General features: G+C 43.8%; 1 protein-coding gene across 2 annotated transcripts in view; it reads right to left on the bottom strand.

The window, feature by feature from the left end:
- The window catches only part of VWF (von Willebrand factor), a 248,017-nt gene that overhangs the window by 128,252 nt on the left and 97,460 nt on the right, over nucleotides 1-22,305 (bottom strand). For both annotated transcript variants that reach the window (XM_054039064.1, XM_054039074.1), the window contains exons 19-21: nucleotides 19,446-19,549; nucleotides 8,320-8,458; nucleotides 6,838-6,972 (exon numbers count right to left, since the gene is read on the bottom strand). In XM_054039064.1, coding sequence (XP_053895039.1) covers nucleotides 6,838-6,972; nucleotides 8,320-8,458; nucleotides 19,446-19,549 — 378 coding nt within the window. The remainder of the gene's footprint in view (nucleotides 1-6,837; nucleotides 6,973-8,319; nucleotides 8,459-19,445; nucleotides 19,550-22,305) is intronic.

Here is a 22,305-nt window from a genome sequence, read left to right as displayed (position 1 = left end):
CAAGCTCAGATGTCTCACACAAAAACCTTCCTGTGGATGAATTACTCCTTTAACGAAACAACTTTGAATGGCACAGGAAATTGGGATGGAAACCCACTGGTTTCATTCTGATCAGGGCCGGCTCCAGGGATTTGGCCGCCCCAAGCAGCCACACACAAAAAAAAGCCGCGATCGCGATCTGCGGCGGCAATTCGGCAGAAGGTCCTTCGCTCCTAGCGGGAGTGAGGGACCGTCCGCCGAATTGCCGCCGAATACCTGGACGTGCCTCCCCTGTCTGGAGTGGCCACCCCAAGCACCAGCTTGCCAAGCTGGTGCCTGGAGCCGGCCCTGATTCTGATTACAAGTTCTCAGTGTTCTGAATGAAGCAGTGTCCCCTGAGCCCTCCAGATGGAGCTCCCACTGGTCGCTGGGATAGATACACAAAGGAATCACCTTTAAATGGAAATAGCATTGGGGATGGATTTGCTAAGAAAAGGATGACTAGGTAAATTCAGCTAAGTCAATTACTGGCCAATTAACAAGTAATGAACAGACATCAGTATCAGTTTCCTTTTTTTAGAAAGCACGACAATCATCAAATTCATGGTGCCTGCAACAGCTGTAACAAAAATAAATGTGGCCTACTTATCACAAAGTGCACGGAACTCCTTCCATATTAAACATTGGAATCAAGGGGCAGGTTCTGACTCAGAGCTGTGGAAGATTTGCTTCCACTGCCATGTAAAAGGACAGCCTCACCACCAGCAGATCTCTGGATTCTTTTTTTATCAATTAACTTTTCCATCACTAACACTTCCTCCTGCCCTCTCTTGCCAGTTTTCTATGCTTGGGACCTCTTTCTGTCTGCATTTGGCTACAATGTCACAACCTCCAGCTGCTAATGAGGTGAGAGATTAATTTAAAATGTTTCCTTTCATACTGTATTTCCTTTTCAGTGGGAACCCTAACAGGATTACTAGCCACATGTTGTGAGGAAGGTCTGGAATGGCTGTTTGTTTAAGTAGTGCTAAGGTGTTAATTCAAAATGTTGAATTTTGGGAGGGGGGGTGAGTCCTCCAAAAGGGTACAAATAGGACTTAGTTTAAGAGAGGAGAAGGAGTACAGCAACCCTAAGAGCAAAGAGAGAGCTCCCCATCCTCTCCCCAGTTTGGGTAAGCACTGCTTCCCCAGGGCTCCAATTTCTTTGTTGGTGCAGTGATAGGTCCCCATTCTGTTTCAATCTACTTCAACCATGAGCTATAAGAAAGGAGCACTCATCCTCAGAGAGGGCCCAATCCTGCAACCATTAAGGATCTCTTGAGCAGGGGCTTCAAAATCCTCCAGGGAGGCATTATATGAAACAAACTAGTTCAGTGACACTCAACTTTAAAATGGGGAGTTAGAAGAAGAAATTAAAAAGGGGGAGGGGATAGAAAGAGGAAGCTAGTCACAAAGACCCTAAAGCTGAAAGCAAAGACACTGAAGTCCTTAAAGTCAGCAAAGAGGCTACTTAGGCATCCCATAAAACAGTCTCACGGGGTCCTAAGCAAAATAGGAAACAAGAAGGCAAGAAAAATGAATAAATATGGTTAAATGGCAAGGTCCAAGGATCCCTTCAAAGATAGAAATCCAGCCCAACTGAAGCCAATTAAAAGAATGCTGCAGTGAGGTCAAGATGAAAAGGTCATTGACAGCCTTTCTCAGTGCCAGAGTGCCATTTGAGGAGGTGGCTACCATACCTCAAATTCTTATCTATTTGACATTCGTGATTTCTTTTCCTATTGATATTTCCCATGCTCTTCTGCATGCTTCTCCTTGAGTTAGATTTTTATTCACTCAGATGACCCTTTCTGGATTGCTTTTCCCAGTCTTTTTTCTGCTTTCTCAAACATGTAAGCTCACAAAGGTTGAGTTGCACAGTGTTTTCTTTGTAAACATTGGAAATTTGAGATGGTTTGAGTTTTAAATCCTCTCTATATTGTTGCTTTGCTTCCAGAGGTGGCTGAGCCAATATGGCTAACCCTGCAGATGCAGGGAGCACCAGCTACAGAGTCCCCACATCAGGGATGAGCTGAAACACTCGTGCAATGTTAGATGGTTCTGCACAAGCACTGCAGAGCTTTGCTGCTTGGTGCTCACCAAGAGCTCGATGGTGGTAGTAACCTGAAGCCTTTGAGAAACTGGGATTTCTCCCCTTCTACTGCTGTCCTTGATGGAGTGGATTCCTACCCACTCAATTTAACAGGAATCCTCCATCTACTATTTCCCTTGCATTCCTACACTCCACTTCTGGACACATAACTTCTTGCCCACATCCTACAGGTCCAAACCTCCCAGCTGCCGTGGCATAGAAATGCGAGGCAGTTAGGAGTTAAGAGTAGAATAATATTACACATTGAATCTGGAGCCTTAAAGACAGTCTAATGGCTTTACAGAGCACCTCAGATTGTTGGAACTGGCTCTCTTTTAAAAGAGGATTGGCCAATTGGTGTTATTCCAATCAAATCCCTGACTAAAAATTACTTAGCAGCATTGCCTGAGGAAAAATACAAAGTCCATTTTACTGGGGTGGAGTGGACTCGGTGTGTAGGGAATTGAAAGGAACTCACTACCGACCCAGTATGCTGAGAACCTCCTGAAAGGTCCCGAGTACCTGAAGTTCTCATTGACTTCACGATGAGTCAAGAACTTTCAGCACTTCCTCACAAGGGGCACTCATCATTATTAAGAGCTCAAGGTAATGGGCTACACAACAAAAGCCATTTACAATGCACAACAATAGCTATATTGACCATATTAATAATACCCCCTACTTACACACAAATAGATGGCACTCTACATAGATTAGATATCTACATATATACAGATGCTACTACTTTTATTATATAGAATTCTCAAAACAAACATGTAATACTGACCCTATCCCCGCTCTCTGAGGTTTAGTGCAATATTTAGATCAGGGGTCGGCAACCCATGGCATGCATGCCAAAGACGGCACGCGAGCCGATTTTTAATGGCACACTGCTGCCTGCCGGAGTACCGCTCAGCCCGCTGCCGAACCCCGGCAGGCAGCAGCGTGCCATTAAAAATCTTGCCCAACCCAGCCGGCTCTTCTCCCCCTCCCCCCTCCCGTACCGCTCTCTCTGGTGAGGGAAGGGGGCAGAAGCAAGCTTGGGCCTGCCAGCTGCTGCTGTCCAGCAGGCTCCATTGGCAGCCAAGCTTCCCCCTCCCCCGCCTCCTCTCCCTCCCTGCTGCCGATGGCCCTTCTGAGGGAGGGGACAAAAGCAGCCCTCGCTGCTCAGACTGGTAAGGAGGCAGAGAAGAGGCAGGTGGGTAGGAGCGGGGCGTATACTCCAGCCCCTGGCTGTGAACCGCTCAGGGGGCTGGGAGCACCCCCCTGATCCCAGCCCTCCCCCCCCAGCCCTCTGCCCTGACCCCTGCACCCACCTTGCACCCCAACCCCCTGCACCCCCCCACAACCCCATCCCTGACTCCTGCATCCTCCACACATACTCAGCCCCCCCACGCCTTGACTCCTGCACCCCCTCACATGCCCCCAGCCCTCTGCCCTGACTCCTGCACCCTCCACACATATCCAGCCCCCCCAAACCCACCTGCCCTAACTCCTGCACTCCCCACACATATCCAGCCCCCCCAAACCCACCTGCCCTGACTCCTGCACTCCCCACACATACCCAGCCCCTCCATACCCTCTGCCCTGACCCCTGCACTCCCCACACATCCCCATCCCCCCCACACTCCATGCCCTGACTCTTGCACCCCCCACATCCTCACCCCCCACCCTGAGCACCAGGTTGGCAGCAGGCTGAGTGAGGCCAGTGACTGAGACCCCAGATGGCAAGGGGGCGGCAGCCAGAACCCCAGACTGGCAGCAGGCTGAGCTGCTCGGCCTGCTGCTGGTCTGGGGTTCTGGCTGCTGGCACAGGGTTCTGGCTGCTGGTCCCTTGCCAGCTGGGGTCCCAGCCGCCAGCCCCGCTCAGCCCGCTGCCAACCTGGGGTTCTGGCTGCCGGCCCCGCTCAGCCCGCTGCCAACCTGGGGTTCTGGCTGCCGGCCCCTTGCCAGCTGGGGTTCCGGCCGCAGGGCCCGCTCAGCCTGCTGCCGGCCTAGGTGAACGGAACCCCAGGCTGGCAGCGGGCTGAGCAAGCCAGCGGCTTAAGATCAGCATTTTAATTTAATTTTAAATGAAGCTTCTTAAACATTTTGAAAACCTTGTTTACTTTACATACAACAGTAGTTTAGTTATATTATATATAGACTTATAGAGAGAGACCTTCTAAAAAATGTTAAAATGTATTACCGGAACATGAAACCTTAAATTAAAGTGAAGAAATGAAGACTCGGCACACCACTTCTAAAAGGTTGCCGACTCCTGATTTAGATAGATGCACAGCTAGAAGGGGCATCCATTTGTGGAGTAGAAGGAGGACAGAATTTTCCTGAAAGGAATCCTTTCATTCAAAATCTGCCTAGTGTTTGTTCTACTTCTGTTTTGTCTTTGCCAGCCCACTACAATTTGGACCTGGCTCAGCCAATCTTTCCCCCGCCCCTCATTTAAGGAAATGGCGATCCCCCATCTCCTTACTGCTCTACAAATTGTTTTTTTCTGCTCACATTTGGGTATTTTCTCTTCTAAATAATCACAAAATCAATCTGTGTTTGTCTTTCCAAAATTTAGACAAGGATCAGAACTGGTCAAAATAGAATTGAAATGTTAACCTCAGTCACAGATTTATTGTGTTTATGAAGGCTCCTTGCCCAAATCATGAAGTAGTAAACTTCTGACCCTGAGAAGTGGCAGATATTAATTGTTTCAGAAGAGGAATATAAATGACCTCATGCAGCATTTTAACACCTCCTGGGATAGTCACACCCAGGTACCTTGCATAGTTCTTGGACCACTTCAAACTAGAAGCTGCCTTCAAAACAACATCTTCAAACATCTGATGCAGCACAGAAGCATTTTGACATTTGCTAAATACAAACTTTCAGTTTTCTATTTGTTTTCAATCTAAGCTAATTATAGTAATTTTTATATATAATAAATAATTGTTAAAATCAAAATGATACATTTCAATTGACCCAAACTGAATTTTGAGGAGGATTTTTGGGTTCTCAACATTGTTTATGATTTTAATTTTTCTTCCAGATTAATGACAAGAAAATGTTTTGCTATCTACAAATTTTCATGGGACAGGAAAAAAACATTTCTTGCCCAGCTGAGAGTTGAGAGTTTAGTCGGTGTTGTGTGGGTAATCTGCAATGCAGATGAAATACTTATGGGGGCAGATTTTCAAAAGAACCCAGCACCCTCTCTGTTCACAAAAGTTGCTGCTGGATGCTTAGTTCTTTTAAAAATCTACCCACGTATTTAGGTGCCTAAATGGAAGGTAGGCTTTTTTTTAAAAAAAGCTGGTGCTGATTGTCATTGCTCAGCCCTCTTGCAAATTCTGGCCCGCGTGGCTGACCCCAGTGCCAAGAACAGCTTGTTACTTGTGCACACCCAAGGGAGGTTTCCCTTTAGTTGCAATAAGTAACAGGACTGCTCTGGGAGCTGAAATGTCCTGTGTACAATCCCCCCAAGCAATCCTTGTGTCTGAATGGACCATACAGAGATGTGATCAAGAAAGGTTATAGGTTATGTACTCAGTGCTTTGATGTAAGCCACTCCCAATAACCTGGAACATAACAGTTCGCAGGTTTAAACCAAGTGAAAAGCTGGTTCGATTTTGTGCGTTAAACCCAAAACAAGACAAATGTTGTGTGGTTTCATGTTTCTCTCTGAACATTTTTGCAAAGATCTACTCCGGATTCCAGGACAGAATACAGTACTTCAGAAGTTTGGGTAATTGTAACTCTATAACTCACTGGAGATCTGTAATGTACGAACACAGAGACATTCCTGGCTGTTACAACGCCCAAGGCAAATAGCTGAAACCTGCCCTCTGGAAAGGTTATTTCCTGTCATGGAGTGGGGTGGAAGGTGGGAACAATTCTTGGTCACTTTTTGACAGTGTGTAGGGAAGGCGGAGGAAGAGGAATCCAGTCATCTGGATTTTCCATCTGACATTTGTTTTAGCCTGGGGAAGGAAGCTGACATTTGCATCAGCTCCTGCAACATGCCTGGTCCTTCATATGACTAAATTAAACCACAGTTTTACTAGGTAAGGGACAGACATTTCTTGCAATAGCTATGCTTGAAATAGATTTATACCTTAAAGTATGTAGAAAGACAAGGGAGGTACAGTCTGGTACTGCCCCATTCAAAAAAAGAGAAAGCAAACTCAAAGTAAAATGAAATGATCTCCTTGTCATTTCTCTGTGCCACTTGCAGCTTTTTGTTTAATGGAATGTAGCTCCTCCAAATGAAGAATCCATGATGAGGGCCCAGGCTGCATAGAGCATTTTCCAATAAGGCACTCAAAAGAAGCAACAGCAGCAGCACTCCATTTAACAGCCTGGCAAAGGACTGAAGGGCACCAGCAAAATGCCTTTAATTAGCTGGCCCATGATGGCTAGTTACAGAACCCCACCTAAAATTTGCTTTATAGGTGCTACCTCCTGCAAGGCAGGACTTGCAGAGATTCATTACAGCAAAGCAAAGAAACACATTTAGCCCCACGAGTGGAATTGTATCATATACTCCCAAACAATTCATCACAATTATCTGATGTAGGATTTACATTCCCCACACACTGTGTCACTGGCATGTTCATTTTATTACATGGCTCTTCAAATATCAAAACAGTAGAAGGTTCATCCCCCATGTTACAACCCATCCTGAAATACTGGCAGACCATTTGTAGAGGAAGAGGGAAGAGAAGCAGACGAGTACATACATTTCCATTGAACAGCTCTATCTCCCCATTGTCAAACAGAATGGTAAGCCTTTTAGTGCACTTTTCTCCAGTTAAGCCACATCCCTCATTTGAAATGAGAACTCGAAAGGTTCCAGGCTCATCCTCACAGTAATCCTATTAAAGGGAAACAAATGCAATGGGTCATTAATAACAGGGACATTTGAAACATACCGAAAAACACCTGGGGAAAATGCAAGTCTGAAAAGCTGAACTCTTTCAGCAATGTGGGGCTGCTCAGACATTTGTCAGCTTGCTAGTTTCTCCACTACTCATACATTTTGTCCTGACCATAGAGGGAGACAAAGGCACACTTGGCCAGCATGTAACATTTGCACAGATACTTTGTAAAGAGCTCTTTAACTATAAGGGTTTCAGAGGCAATGTTAACTGTGCTATCTCAGGGATATACAATGGGTGCAGTGTTTATCAGTTTTATGTACACAAGAGAAGGCAAGATGTCACAATTCATATAATGAAATAAAATGAAACCACATCTGGGTTATGAAGTGGATTTTTATTTCTGTAAATACAAGAAACATGATGTAGTGTTTCAAACATAATGCTTGGACACTGATGATTGAGGTTCTAATTTTTGTGTCTGCCACAGGCTTGCTTTGTGGTCTCAGACAAGATCTTTCTTTTCTTCATTTCTCCATCTGTACAGTTAGAATAACACCACCAACCTACTTCACATGGAGGTGCATGGCTTAGTTCATTAACATTTGTAAACAGTGAGATTCATGGAGGGATGGTACTATGGAAATGCAAAGTATTGTTATCTTTTAAGAATGGATCTATTCAATATTTGGCCAGATTTTCATATATTGCCCTCTGCTTTTGCAGTCACATATTTACACCCACATTTATTTGCATGTGTAGCTGCAATCTTCAGGCCACTTAGATATCTAAGTCTCTGATTTGTTGGAGCAATGAGAGATTTAGACATGTGTGTTTACACACACACACACACACACACACACACAGAGAGAGAGAGAGAGAGAGAGAACCCCCAGAAAGTAAGTTGTTTTAGATCAGCTTGACACACGCTGGTGACTTGAAAGTATGAACAAATTAAGTTTAAATTCTAGAGGCACTGCGATTGAGTGTAGTTAATTGAGAGAAGGCCAGTCTTGTAGAGACCCTGCAATTCACTTTGTGGGATATCAGCAAAGTGGGGTGGGGTATCAGAGAAGGGGCTTTCAGAGAAAGAAGCCTCCCAGAAACCAATAGTGAGTATTTACTACTAGGTATGAAGTTGTCAGTGCTCCTATTTTTTCCAAGCCATCTCACCCACTGCTGAGTCCTGTGCACCTCTGTTATATATCCGGCCTAGCAATGAAGGATGTTTTACAGTAACTCATTTAAATGTTGGCTTTTTTTTCTTTGTTTATGGCTTACAAACAAAGTATTTTTTTAACCTGACATGTCATTCTAATAATGAACAATAGTCTTAATTCTTACCTGAACCAACACATATTGACAGTCACCTGGAAACATATATTTCAGTCCATCAAATGTCAAGAAATGGGCTGTACCAATAACTGAGCAGGTGGCATCACATACATTATCTGTGCAGTCCCACTTTCGACCACGACACACACTGCAAGAGAGAGAACAGAAGACCGACAGCTATTACTGTTTATTATTTATATAGTGCCAAATGCGTGCCAGACACTATTTGCAAAGATGAGGTTCTTGCCTCAACGAGCATAAAACCCAAAGAAACAATACACTGAGACAAAGAAAACTGGAAGAGAAGTAGCAGCAAGCAGAGTGACAGAGCATTCATTGTGATTGTGCAGGGGGGGGAGGGGGTCGAGCACCCATGGGAAAGAGGGGAAGTCGGCGCCTATGCCTGTGCACCACAAAAGGTTCATGCCCTGGTCATCTATGAATAGGACTTACCTTCTGTGCTTATCTGAGTTTGAACCAGAGCAAGGAATCAATAACTGATGCTTCAGCAGAACTTTAATATCCTCAACAAAGAAAGTTGATTTTAGGTATGAAGTACAAAAACCATAAAGATGTAATTTCAATAAATTTAAGGAAGACCTCTCCACCATATCCAAAACTGATATCAAGAGATCAGATCTATCATACATATAAACCGCTATGGCAGGGATCACCAGGTGGTCTTTCTTTCAAATTATTTTTCTTAGTGTTCAAGCAAGTGTTCAGTCTTGGGTAGACATGCTGTGGTGATGGTGCTAGTTTTTGGGTTACGCAAGGCTCTTAGGAAGGGAGCTGTAATAGCAACAGAAGAGTTTTCTCTTTGCTTTGGTCTCTGATTAGTCGATTCTTGAGGCAGAGTTGCTTTCTGGGACCTGGGCAGTAATGCCAGGTTGAGATTCCCTGCATACTGCTTGACCATCTCTGTCCCAGGACTGGTGTAAATGTGTAAGTACAACAAGTTACACTTACAATATAATCATTAGCAGGGCCGCTGAGAGCAGATTCGGGCCCCAGTGAAAAAAAATTTTCGGGCCCCCCCAGCAAGGGTGGACCAGCTAAACAGGGCCAATGAGGGGGGGGGAAGCCAAAGAAGCTAGGCCTTCTTCCGGACCACTGGGCCCCGGTAAGGTGACGGGGAGAGTGGGGGGAGCTGGGGAAGCCGGGCCCCAGGCCCCCTTCCAGATCCCAGTACTTTGTACCGGCTTTCCACACCCCCTCTCGTCGGCCCTGATCAATAGGCAACACTGTCTCTCACATGTGCAACAAGCCCAATGGGGGAGTATTCTGAATCAGTGCAATAAAGAGAAGTACAGGTAATCTAGAGCTCAGATCATGTTTTATCTCAACAAGCTGAGGTAAAGTAGAAATCAGTTAAGTGGGGAATAATCACAAGTAAATCAGAAATAGTTGTTTTAGCAGGAACTACTACTTAGGCTCACACCCTAAGCTACTGTAAACTATTACTGTTCTCTACTGTATATTCTCTTCTATTATCTTAATTAAACTCACTTTATAGGTAACAATTTATTTCATGAACTAACAGAGTTTGGTATAAGAAAATACAATGCACTAGAACATAAAACCCACTGTTATATGTTCCCTTTTCAGTTTCTCAGTTTTCAGCCCCTGTAAGACCAAAGTCTGAAGGAAAAGTTGTTAGGATGTTTAATTACATCTTGAGCAATCCTCTTGTGCAGTCTTCGTTGACTATTTTAAGTTCCAGCTCAAATAAAGACGTATTCCTTAATGTGATGTGTCAGCTCCTTGATTGAACAATTTTCACTCTGTTCCTTTCTGGCTTCCAGTCCCTTGCTCTCTGACAATTTCTCTATTCCTGTCACTTCACACCTTTTATACTTTAAAATGATGTCTGAATATTTTGTTTTACAGTCCTTACCATTTTCTTACTTTCACTGCAGCTCACTTTCTCTTTATTTCTCTTTAATTACAGTTTATCTGTTATTACAGCTTATTTCCTTCCCATTTCATTCTTGCTTTACTTTTCTCAGTTTTCTAACAATGTTTTTTTCTAATGATTCCTTAGATTGCTTCAGAGACTCGTTAGTTATTTTCCCTCATTTAACTGATCTGCGTTTAACTTTTCCTCTCACATCACAGCCGCAGGCTCAAGCTCACCCTGCTTCAACTGCCCTGGAAACCTTGGAGATCTCCAGGCTGCCCCTACCCCAAGAGCAGCTGTTTTGGGCTCCCCTTGTTTCAAATCAAAACAAACAAACAAACCAACCAACCTTCTAAACACCATGAGGCTGCTTCTGAGCAGCCAATTTGCACTGCTCCCAATGCTCTTTTGACCCAGCAGACTCCAATACAGGTTGGGCACACAATAATTTTGTATGAGTGTGCTGACAGAAAATTAAATGTAAACGCTTCACCCAGCCAATAAATCTTACAGTAGCCTAATTTACCTAGGAATGACAACTTGGGTAAGGCTTGCATAGCCAAGCGGGGGAAAGTTTTACATTTTCTCAAAGTCTATAATGCTACTACCTGTTCCCTCCCTATGGGCCCAATCCAGAGCCCACTGAAGTTAATGAGACTTTCCATCGACTTCAGTGGCCTTTGGAGCAGGTCCTAAACTACTGCCACTCTCTGAGACATTCAAAGCACCAGTGGGTGCCTCAGGGCCTCTCCCTGACCTGAAGAGTTACAATCTTCCAGTCAGTGAATGAAAACAATACCTTTCAACTTATGTGACCGATCTCAACCAGCCAACATAGTTTAGATTTCAAATACTGTGTACCGAATATTCTCATTGACCTGTTTGAGATCAATCCAGAGTTTTAAAATCAAAACAAAACACTCTGGAAAATCATTTGTCTAGTAAATTCTAACAACAGGTATATTTGCAAAAATCATCATCTGCTCCTGGATATTCTGAGAGCAAGAAAACAAATTGGAATGTTTCAAGTCAATTATTTGCTGCAGATTATTTGCCCAAATCTAGTGATATCCAGCAAAGTGAAAAGAAGGTTGTGTTATTCCTCCAGGCATAAATTCACTTATGGTTTAGTCAGGATCAGACTCCTGGCCTACCAATTGACTCATCTAGCTCTCTGTGGGCTATGTTTGACCTTTGTTCTCATTGTGTCTGAACTCCACAATGAGAGGAAATCTACAAGGGGTTGAGAGTAGGCCTTACTCCCCTGCATGGCTGTTTTAGACCCAGGCACAGTGCAGCCTGATTAAATTACTGCATAATTCTAACAGTGCCATACTGGATAGAGTGACTGAGCAAATAGAAAGTCTATTACCACTGTGCCCCCTACGCAGTGTTCCCAAACTGTGGTAGGTGTACCCCAGTGGCACATGAGCTCAATGATCCATCAATCCACTTCAGAACACATTTTTTAAGGAGGTTTTACGTGAACCAATTAATTTTGGGATCCACTACAGGATCCTTTACGAAAATAAATAGATATGGGGCAAAATCCTATGCTGCACCTCCTATGCTTCACACACTCCCAATCCCAAACTCTTGCAAGGGCTGGACAGAGCCCCCAATGTAACTGAGATACCCCTGGAGACCTATTTAAATTACAACAGCCTCCCGAGGCTGCCCTATGGGCCATAGTACTGCCTGGAATCTCTGCAGCACTCTTTGCTGCAGCCCTACCGCAGGCATGGCCCCTATATTGTGGTTTGCAAGCGAATCCTCTGAAGAACAACCTGTAGCCATCTGCCTCCATACCCATCCTCAGGGAGTCTCCCCCAGGTGGATATGGGACTTTTAGTGCCACTTTACACCACTCAGACCCTTTTACCTGTCGTAAATAGGCCAGAGCGGGAGTAAGAATCTCACTCATTACCTTTAAAACAATGCATCCGTATGGATAGGTTATCCCTTCAGTTACAGACTGCATGTAGAAATACGTGCTTTCCTGAACTCCCTTATTACAAGAGGAGGGCTGGGCAGAGTGTGCTGGAATATTTCATAATGCTGTTAGTGTTTGATTGTGGATATCCTGCTCTGCTCAGCATATCCTTTTACAAAAACACTTTTATTATCCTCCCAAGACCATTATATGTTAAATATGAAGCATAATGTGACTGGCCCTTCTTTTATTTGCGATAGTGTCCCTTTTTCCTCATAGGAAGCCAAAATAGTAGTAGATTTAATATCCAACTGATGCCAGAGGACATGTGTTTACTCTGTTTACTCTAGTGACCAAGTTTGTGGACCAAGAAACCAGGCCTGTAATTCAGCCTGCCAATGGTTTCTGTTCAGATTGTATTACTTAAGTATAATACCATCCCTGTCCAAAGAAGTCTCCCTGTTCTTAAATGCATTTCATTCTTAATGGTATTTTATCTGACCCAGCAATTTGAGACATTACCTCATAGTCTGACAGAACAATACTCTGAGGGATGCCATTGGGCAAGACTGCCCCTGGTCAATTCTAGTGTGGCGGTCAAACCAAACTAGGAGATAGATGGGCTTCAGACTATCTGGCCTACCACAGGCCACACATAGTAAGAGGCCAGCCAACCTCTTTTCATGCCGCAGAATAGGAGCAGAGCCACCTTTTCACTGTGCACTGAGAGTAGCTGGTCAGAAAAAGGAGAAATCTGGTCAAGTTCATGGTTTGGGATCATCATGCCTCACTGCTACTGTAATAATTGAACTGCACTGCTAATCTCATATAAAAACGCAGACGTTAGAAAAAAGGAGGCAGGAAATATTATTATTATTATTATTTTTTTACTTTTCTCCTTCTTGCTCATTCCTTCTCTGTCTTTTCTCCTTACTGCCAGCTGTACACAGCCCTGGAGCCTGCTCCTATGCATCTATAACAGGGGTCTCCAAACTGCAGCCCGCAGGCCGGATCCGCCTGGGGCTTCCATTTATCCAGCCCTCCAACCAACAGGGGAGAAGCAACAGCTGAGTAGGCAGGAGCAGGCAGAAGGAGGGGCCGCCGGCAGCAGCTCACACAGGGCAGCAGCACAGCTGAGCTGTGCAGAGGGGTGAGTGCCTCTGGGAGCCAGTGTCCCCCCAGAAGGGGAGCCAACTTAGGGGAGAGTCATTGCTTCAGCAAAGCAGGTAGAGGGAGAAGCAAACAGGCAGGCAGGCTGCACGCAGCTGAGCAGGCACGCTGAACAGACTGCCGGCAGCAGCGCAGGGACTCAGCTGAGCTGAGCTGTGCAGAGGGGTGAGTGCCTCTGGGAGCCAGTGTCCCTCCAAAAGGGGAGCCAATTTAGGGGAGAGTTGCTACTGCAGCCGATCAGGCCCGGACCCCTGCCTTAGAGTAAAAATACAAACCAGATGCTTAATTACATCTCCAATAAATGGAATAAAGAAGATGGAAATTAACAATTTCATAATGGTTAAATTTTAACTACATCACTAATAGAACCAAACAGTATTTGTGTGATACAAATGTGTGAGTTTTTAGAAATAAAATAAAAAAAAGTGAAATGATTTTTAATGTATTGACAAATATTTTGTGTGATTTCATAGTACCTGCATCGATTAACTTCTATACCTGATTTAGAATTTAATGCAACACTGACACGGTAGAATAGTGTCGTTTTTTAATTATTTTGCATATATTTAATTTCTTTCACAGTTGCTTTGGCCCGCGAAGCCCCTTCAAAAATCTAATATGGCCCTCGTCTCAAAGTTTGGGGACCCCTGATCTATAATGCAGAAGTGCCTAATTCTCTTAGCTCACCAGTTTTACACAGGTGTAACTTCATTGATTTCAGTGGAGCTACACCTGTGAATGTGAGAGGAGAATAAAACACGTAGGATGATTTGGGGGGGCGGGGTGTTGTATGTTTTTAGCAATCAGTCATGCCACCATGCTAGTTATGTTTATCGTTATGAGATTATTAAGGGTTTCTAGATAATGCTTAAACCCTTTTGTTGTACTGACTACAGTAATAATACTTAGTTCTTATATAACACTTGTAATCAGTAGATCTCAAAGCACTTTATAAAGGAGGTCAGTATCATCATCCCCATTTTATATGGGGAAACTGAGGCAGAGCGTGGGGAAGTGACTTGCCCAAGGTCACCCAGCAGGCCGTTGCAAATTCACATTGGTAACTAGTAGACCCAGAGGTCCTGATCCAAAGTCCCTGGAGGTCATTTGGAGTCTTTCCACAGTCATCAAAGGACTTTGGATCAGGGCCACAGTGAGTTACTGAATGTTGCTAATTAACAAGAGAGGGAATATACAACATGAAAAAGCAAGGGTAATGCATCACAGCCTTTTTTTTCATTTATTTAATCAATTATGATGATTATATATTTGTGTCAGAACAGTGCCTAGAGACCTTGCTTGAGACTAGGGCCCCATTGTGCTAAGCACTCTACATATTTTAAGAGCCAGCCTCTGCCTCAAAAAATGTACAGTCTCCATAGACACGACAGTTAAAGGGTAGGGTACAGGGAGTTTTATCCCTACTTTATAGCTGGGAAAAGTGAAGCACAAAGAGACTGAATCACTTGCCCAAGATCATGTAGATAAGTCTATGGCAGAGCTGGGAACGGACCCTAGATCCTTCCCATCCCAGCCTAGTGCCTTAACATGAGATTAATTGTAGTTTAATTTGGATAACGCTTCATAGTACAGTAAATATTCTACAGTACATTTGGTGAAAACAATGAAGTCTCAGTAATATGAAACCTCAACAGAATATCTGCTGTTAAATATTTGGTTAGAAGTGGAGCAAGACCAACAATTTTTGTACAGATTATGAAGTGTGTGACTTAGCAAAACTCAGATAAGCACGGTTCTACTGTATCATGCTTCGTAAAGATGACTCCAAATTTTGCACCAAGCTCAAGCACAGTACTGAATTCCTAGCACATAGCATAATAAAATGTCTGCCACTGGCTAGGGTTAGAGCCATTCTGTTGCTTATGAACTAGGGTCTCCCACTTGTCAAGATGAATGTAAATGCCAAATCTGACACCTCTGACTCATATATTGTGTTTGCAGGTGTCCACATCTGGCTAAGAACAACTGAGAATGAGAACTCCTCCAATAGCACTATAAAAAGTGAAAACAAAAGACAGGAGGATTTGACTTCCAAAATGCAGACTATCTATTCTTGGATATTCACAGAGTGATAGTAATTTCTCACATTGATTCCTAAATGATGCTTAACTTGATGTCTGCTGAGAGCTGTCATGCAACTTTACAAGCCCAATATGTTGTTCAAACTGTACAAAATTAGATCTTGCTTCCAATTTTAGCTTAAAAATAATAATTGAAATGAGATGCAAACATGAAAAGTAGGAAAACTGGCTATTTTATGCATTTCCCACCTTCTTCCATTTAGAAGAAAAGCATGTGTGTGTTTGGGTGTGCATTTGAGGACCATTTTTATCACTACAATTTTGCAAATACCACATCAGAAGCAAAAAGAAAAATTGCAAGAATGGAGTAATGCAGCATCTTGTAAAAATGATTGCAAAATTCAAAAAATGACTGAAAATAAGTGAAATGACTATGGAAATCACCATGCACTGGGAATTTTGTGGATAGATTTTCAAAAGAACAAAAAATCCACAATACTGTCCTCTTGCATAGTGATATTATTGCCTCAATAAAGTTGTCAGTGTAGCTGACCTCCTAAATTATCTCATATTACTAAGAACAGAAGCATGAAAGCAGGTTGTACTCTTCAAAGAAAATCAAAATCCTCTCTTCCCCCCTATTCTCAAGCATAACATTCCAGATCTACAGTGTAGGAACTAGCTCCCTAGGAATCACTATGGGAAAGTTAGTATTTCCATATAAACAACACAAAAAAAGGCTACTGGAGACTAGGTTCAAAACTAACTTGTATCCATTAGCAATTTAAAACCATGTCCCAATTATAGAAACAACAGAGCTTAATCACTGTTGTTTAAGGGCCCCTACAAGAAAAATCTTTGTTGGGGAGCTGATGTTCTCTCATGTAGTTGAGAATGAACCATGAAAGCTGCTACAGAATTGGGCAATAAAAGGTCTTGGCTAAAATTTACAAAAGAGACTATATGACTTAGGAGCCTAAGTCCTATTTTGAAAAGTGACTTGGGCACTTAAAAGCCAAGTCTCATTGAAAGTAAATGGGACACTTGGGCTCCTTGGTCGCTTAGTTGCTTTTGAAAGTGTAACATCTTAGTCTGCATTGGTCTTGTTTTCACTGCAGTATGAAACTGTTTATTAATTGTGTCAGGGAACACCACATCTGGCTTCCCCAAACTTGTAGGAATTACAGTGTAGAGGGGCCTGTAGGCTATATCACAGCTTTTTAGCTTTATTATCCTAGAAATCTGTTTGCCATGGAAAAAACACAGAATTTGTATTGTTATAGGGAATCTTTAGTTTTTACATTTTATAAAAAAATAAAAACATGTATTAACTATTAACTTAATTTTACTCAAAGTACCAGTGTCACTAATTCAATGCATGCAACTTCCCCCTCTTCTGGTTGATTTTTGAATGCACGTTAAATTTACATAGCTACACATACTCCACTAAACTGCTTCCAGCATATAGAGGTTACTCAACAGCATAGAGCGGTTCGTGTTTTAATGCATCTCGAATTTCACTTCAGCCTCCAGCCGTGAGTAATTAAAGTTATGAAAACATGCTAAAAACTTTAAAAATCACCCCTAAAGACCATGTCACTGAGTTTAGCAAGGACAAATTTCATGTTGATGGTAATGTGCTGTTCTGTATGCAGCAAGGCTGTAGATTACGTTCAAAGGCAGACAATTGTAGAACACATGGAAAGCACTCAACATAAACTCAATAAAAAGAAATGAAAACGAGGCTAAAACAACAGGGCCATCGAAAACAGTAAAGAAACAATGCACTGTGACTGGATTATTCTATTAACTTTATTTTATTGTAATGATTGATGGCACTGGTAGGCTTCAAACTTGCGTAAAAATTGTAACTATATCAATAAAACTTTGTGTTCAACTGATACCTATATATATTGTGGCTAGCAAAACTGAAGTTAAGAACATAAGAACATAAGAAAGGCCGTACCGGGTCAGACCAAAGGTCCATCTAGCCCAGTATCCTGTCTACTGACAGTGGCCAATGCCAGGTGCCCCAGAGGGAGTGAACCTAACAGGCAATGATCAAGAGATCTCTCTCCTGCCATCCATCTCCATCCTCTGACAGACAGAGGCTAGGGACACCATTCCTTACCCGTCCTGGCTAATAGCCATTAATGGACTTAACCACCATGAATTTATCCAGTTCTCTTTTAAACTCTGTTATAGTCCTAGCCTTCACAACCTCCTCAGGTAAGGAGTTCCACAAGTTGACTGTGCGCTGCGTGAAGAAGAACTTCCTTTTATTTGTTTTAAACCTGCTGCCTATTAATTTCATTTGATGACCCCTAGTTCTTGTATTATGGGAATAAGTAAATAACTTTTCCTTATCCACTTTCTCCACATCACTCATGATTTTATATACCTCTATCATATCCCCCCTTAGTCTTCTCTTGAAGTTCAGCATTTCATTTTAATCATGGAAAAATGCAGATTTTTATGTTATTTTATCAGAATTTTTTTTAAAAAAATCACAGAAAACTAGGATCCCTGTTTCTTATAAAATAGCAGCTACTTATTAAACAGAGGCCCAGAACAGGAAAAGGAAATGGATACTGTAGGTGAGTTAGCATTAAAAAGCACTGAGAGATCGGTGAGAATTCTACTAGAAGTCTACACACAAGTTTGCTGCAAAATAACTACATTGGCTTTTAAGCCACACTGTTTGTTATTCTGTTGCGAGTCAGTTTGGGGACACGATTATTTTGGAATTAAAATGTCTTTTTTCAATTGAAAATTAAAATAATACCCTTGTATTTCAAAATAGGCATGTGCACACACCAGTTAGCAGGTGTGAATTAAATCTGATGTAGTTTTTTTGATGCACGTTTGAGTGCAGACAAGACCTACCACTAGAATAGCAGAGGATGCAGTAGATCAAGGTTCTGTGGGCTGAGATTTACAGATGAAAAATACTACATAAGAGTTAGGAAATATTGCTATTATTAGTGCCTTGGCATAGCAGTATCTGGAACCCTCAGGATTGGAATAACATGGGGATGCTGTAGATCCATATGTAAGCACGTCAGCTGATCTGGGGGGGGGGAGAACATGTGTGCAGGTGGGGAAGCTGGGCCCCGGGCCTCCTTACGGACCGCCGGGCCCCGGTAATTTGTACTGGCTTCCCCCCACTCTCGTCGGCCCTGCCTGTAAGTACGGGGTTGGACCTGCCCTGCAATCACCGGGTGGCAAGAAGTGGAGCGACCCAGCCCCAACCCACTTTGCCACTTGTGCTGGGAGGCGGTTTCCCCTCTGCCCCCCAAGCCTGGGGATAAGATAGAGCGGTGGTGAAGGGGCGTGGAATGGGGAAGAGAAGGGGATGGGAGAAGTGGGGGCAGGGGGGAAGCTGGAGCCCAGCATGAGGCATCCCCTTGGCAGCAGCTGGGGCTCCCCTGTTAAGCAGGCCCATCGAACTCTCACCCTGACAAGCCCCACTTCCCCTGCATCTGTACCACCCCAATCAGCCCCCCGCAGACACCCTCCCCACTGAGCCCCAACCACCTGCACCTGGACCCCCACCCAAATGAACCCCACCTCCCCTGCACTCAGACCCACCCTGCTGAGCCCCAAACACCTTATAGAGGAACCTTGCCAAGAAGCTGGGAATAGGCAACAGGGAATGGATCACTTGATGATTACCTGTTCTGTTCATTCCCTCTGAATGGGGCACCTGGCATTGGCCACTGTTGGAAGACAGGATACTGGGCTGGATGGACCTTTGGTCTGACCCAGAATGGCCGTTCTTATCTTCCTTTGTTCTTATGTAACCTAGTTCTCCTGAGTCCCAGTCCAGAGTTCTATCCTTTAGGCCATACTGCCTGCCCTAGCCATGAATCTATGCATAATCATACTCTGGACCTAACCAGATGTGATCATGCAGTGCTGGTCAAGAGCACACCTAGCACTTTTCATTGCTATTAGTCCAACGTTTTAATGCATCCTCTTTCCTATCCCCACTTCCCTCAGGAAGTGTGTGTGGGGGGGGGGAATAAAACAACATTTTAAAAATTGTCAATCATTATTGCAGACTTGAAATACAATGCAAATGGCTCACCAAGTGTTACAGTCTTTGTTCACTGTCTCTCCTTTAGCGTATTCTCTTCCATTGTGGAAACATGGGCACCTCTCAGGAACAACACATTTGTTCTCATGTCGTATCTAAAAATAAAAGCCCCCACACACACATTTTATCAGCAGTTTGGCACCTTAATATCTGCTAGTATAAATTACCAGCACACTAAAGGAAAACAAACATGAGAAAATGCAAATGCAATAGCAAAGAAGCCAAGACTATCCTGAAATGCAACCCCGTCTCCACTCTGGGGGAAAAGGTGGAAGGGACTGGACATTGGCTGAAGTTGCTGAGAGAAACCAGAGCAGTAAAATCGAACAGACCACAAGAGAACTTACTGATGAACTGATGAGAAAGACTAAACATGGGATGGGATGAAGGAGGATAAACTAAAAAAGAATGTGGCTACCATGATGAGCAGAGGGGAAGCATGCAGTGAGCTATTCACAAGCACTAGGTATCCCAAGCATGACAAGCTAGAAGGGGATTGCACCAGGAAGAAGCCAGAAGTAAAGTTAAGGCTGATTAGCAGTCAAAGGACAAACACTGAAAAGAAACCCACGGGTGAAACCGACTGGGACCACAACCAAAGAGCATGGCTCAGGCCATTTGTAGTTCTGATAAAGCAAACTGATTAGGATGGTGCCTTGCAGATGCTGGGAGTATTTGCCAGTGCTCTGCCAACTGCAGATTAATGACCCAAGGAACACTTCACTTGAGAGGGTATTCCACAGACTAATAGATTTTATGATTGGGGAATGTGTCATTATATTCAGCCTACTTTTTTTCCTATTATTTGTATTTATAGCTCCTCCACTTTTATACAATACTAAGTTTCTTCCTCTTCAAATACACGCACTTTGGCCAAACTTGTTCTTTTAATCTCTTTCTTGAGAAATCAGTCCTTCCAGACCCTTCAGCTATTTCTGTTACTTTTCTCTGAATTTTCTAAAGTTTAATCACAGACTTTCCACAATGGAGATGCCCACAACTATGGAGTTGGGCAAAAACCAGTGTGGGTGTGGTTTTGCTAAAATCTGGTTTTGGTTCCTGGCCTTTTGGAATACAGAATAGTTCCCCTCACCAAGGCCCAAAATCCCAAAACTCACCTGATCACTTTTAACAGTCAAAGTAAAATAATCATTTTTGCGTCCTTCATATGTCTGAATTGGAAGTGAGACCCATCTAGTCTGACTGCCAGGGTGAGTCAGCAGAATATCTCTGCACTTCCATACAAGGTCCTGGAACTCGGTATCTGTTCAAAGGGTCAGCACTGGTCCCATCTTTTCAATACTAAACACAGGTTCTGAAACTGTGGTCCATGGACCATTAGAAGGCCACAGAGAGCTGGCTGATCACATGGGGTATGTCTACACAATAGCTGAGAAGGTGCTCCCCAGCATGGGTAGCAGGGCCGGCGCCAGCATTTCTGCCGCCCCAAGAAAAAAAGCTGCTATCGGCAGTGGCAGTTCAGCGGCAGATCCTTCGCTCCTAGAGGGAGTGAGGGACCTGCCGCCCCTGAATTGCCAGAGATGCCGCCCCAAGCACCTGCTTGTTAAGCTGGTGCCTGGAGCCAGCCCTGATGGGTAGATGGACATGCACTAGCAGTGTGGCTGGGGCAACACAGGTGACTACTCAGGTTAGCTGCCTGAGTATGTACCTGAGAAAAATGACTGGAAGACAGAATATTTTCCTGAATATAAGGGAGGCTAAATAAGCCAACTTTTCTCTTTCAGTTTGCAATGGATGGGAATGGCCACATTAGTAATACACTTAATATAGTATCATCCATACCAGTGGAACAGAAATGATGAATAATATACTTGAGAGTCCTGTAATAAAGTCAGTGCAGCAGAAGGAAAAGGAAGCTGAGATGTGGGCAATAAGGAGGAACGTATCCCACATAATGTGGTTCACGGTATGAAAAGGTTTGAGAATCCCAATGATAAAAAATAGCATGGTTTTTAAAAGCGGCTTCAACTAGTACCGTTCAGTTTATCCTCCCTACAACTTTGCCAAGACACGATATGGTTAAAACACTTTCCAAAAGCTGTTCTCAAGACTAGGTAGTGACCTACTCTCAAACAGTTTTCAAAATCACATGTTACTTTCAGAGGTGAAAGTAAGCCGGTACGGTCTGGTACGGCGTACCGGCAAGAGCCAATACACCGTGCCAGACCGCACGGCTTCCGTGGCGGGGATTTAAAGGGCTCTGGGCTCCCCGCCACAGCAGGGAGCCCAGAGCCCTTTAAATCCCGCCCGCAGCTCTGGTGGCCTGGCTGGGGCTGGAGCTGCGGTGGGGATTTAAAGGGCCCAGAGCTCCGCGGTGGCCGGAGCCCCGGGCCCTTTAATTTGCCCCTGAGCCTTGGGAGCTCCCAGCCACCTCTGCAGCTGGGAGCCCCGGGTTGATTTAAAGGCCCTGGGGCTCCCATCCACAGCAGGTGCCCCAGGGCCTTTAAATCTTGAGAGGCCCCGCCTCTTCCGGTTGAGGCCACGGCCCGCTCAGAACTCCGGCAGTACCGGTAAGTCCTGTAAGTTACTTTCACCGCTGGTTACTTTTGTAATGTAGGTTTGCCCCAGAATAGGGATTTTTCAGTGTTGTTTTGTTCTTCTAAATAGACGATACCTGGCAGTTCCAAAGACAGCTACTCAGTCAGTAACACACGTAGCTCATACGCAAGGTTTTATATAGTGTGAATCTGACACAATTTTTGGCACTTACATTTTGTACAACAGCTAACCCAGAATATTAATGCAAAGCATTTTACGTTACAGAGGGCCTTTTATCCACACGCAGCCCAAAGTGCTCTATGGTCTTTCAAGGGCACTGTTATGTTATGCA

This window comes from Malaclemys terrapin, chromosome 1, assembly GCF_027887155.1.
Source record: "Malaclemys terrapin pileata isolate rMalTer1 chromosome 1, rMalTer1.hap1, whole genome shotgun sequence".
Taxonomy (NCBI): Eukaryota; Metazoa; Chordata; order Testudines; family Emydidae; genus Malaclemys; species Malaclemys terrapin.
Note: the sequence above shows the minus strand (reverse complement) of the source record. Positions and strands in the feature narration are given on the sequence as shown.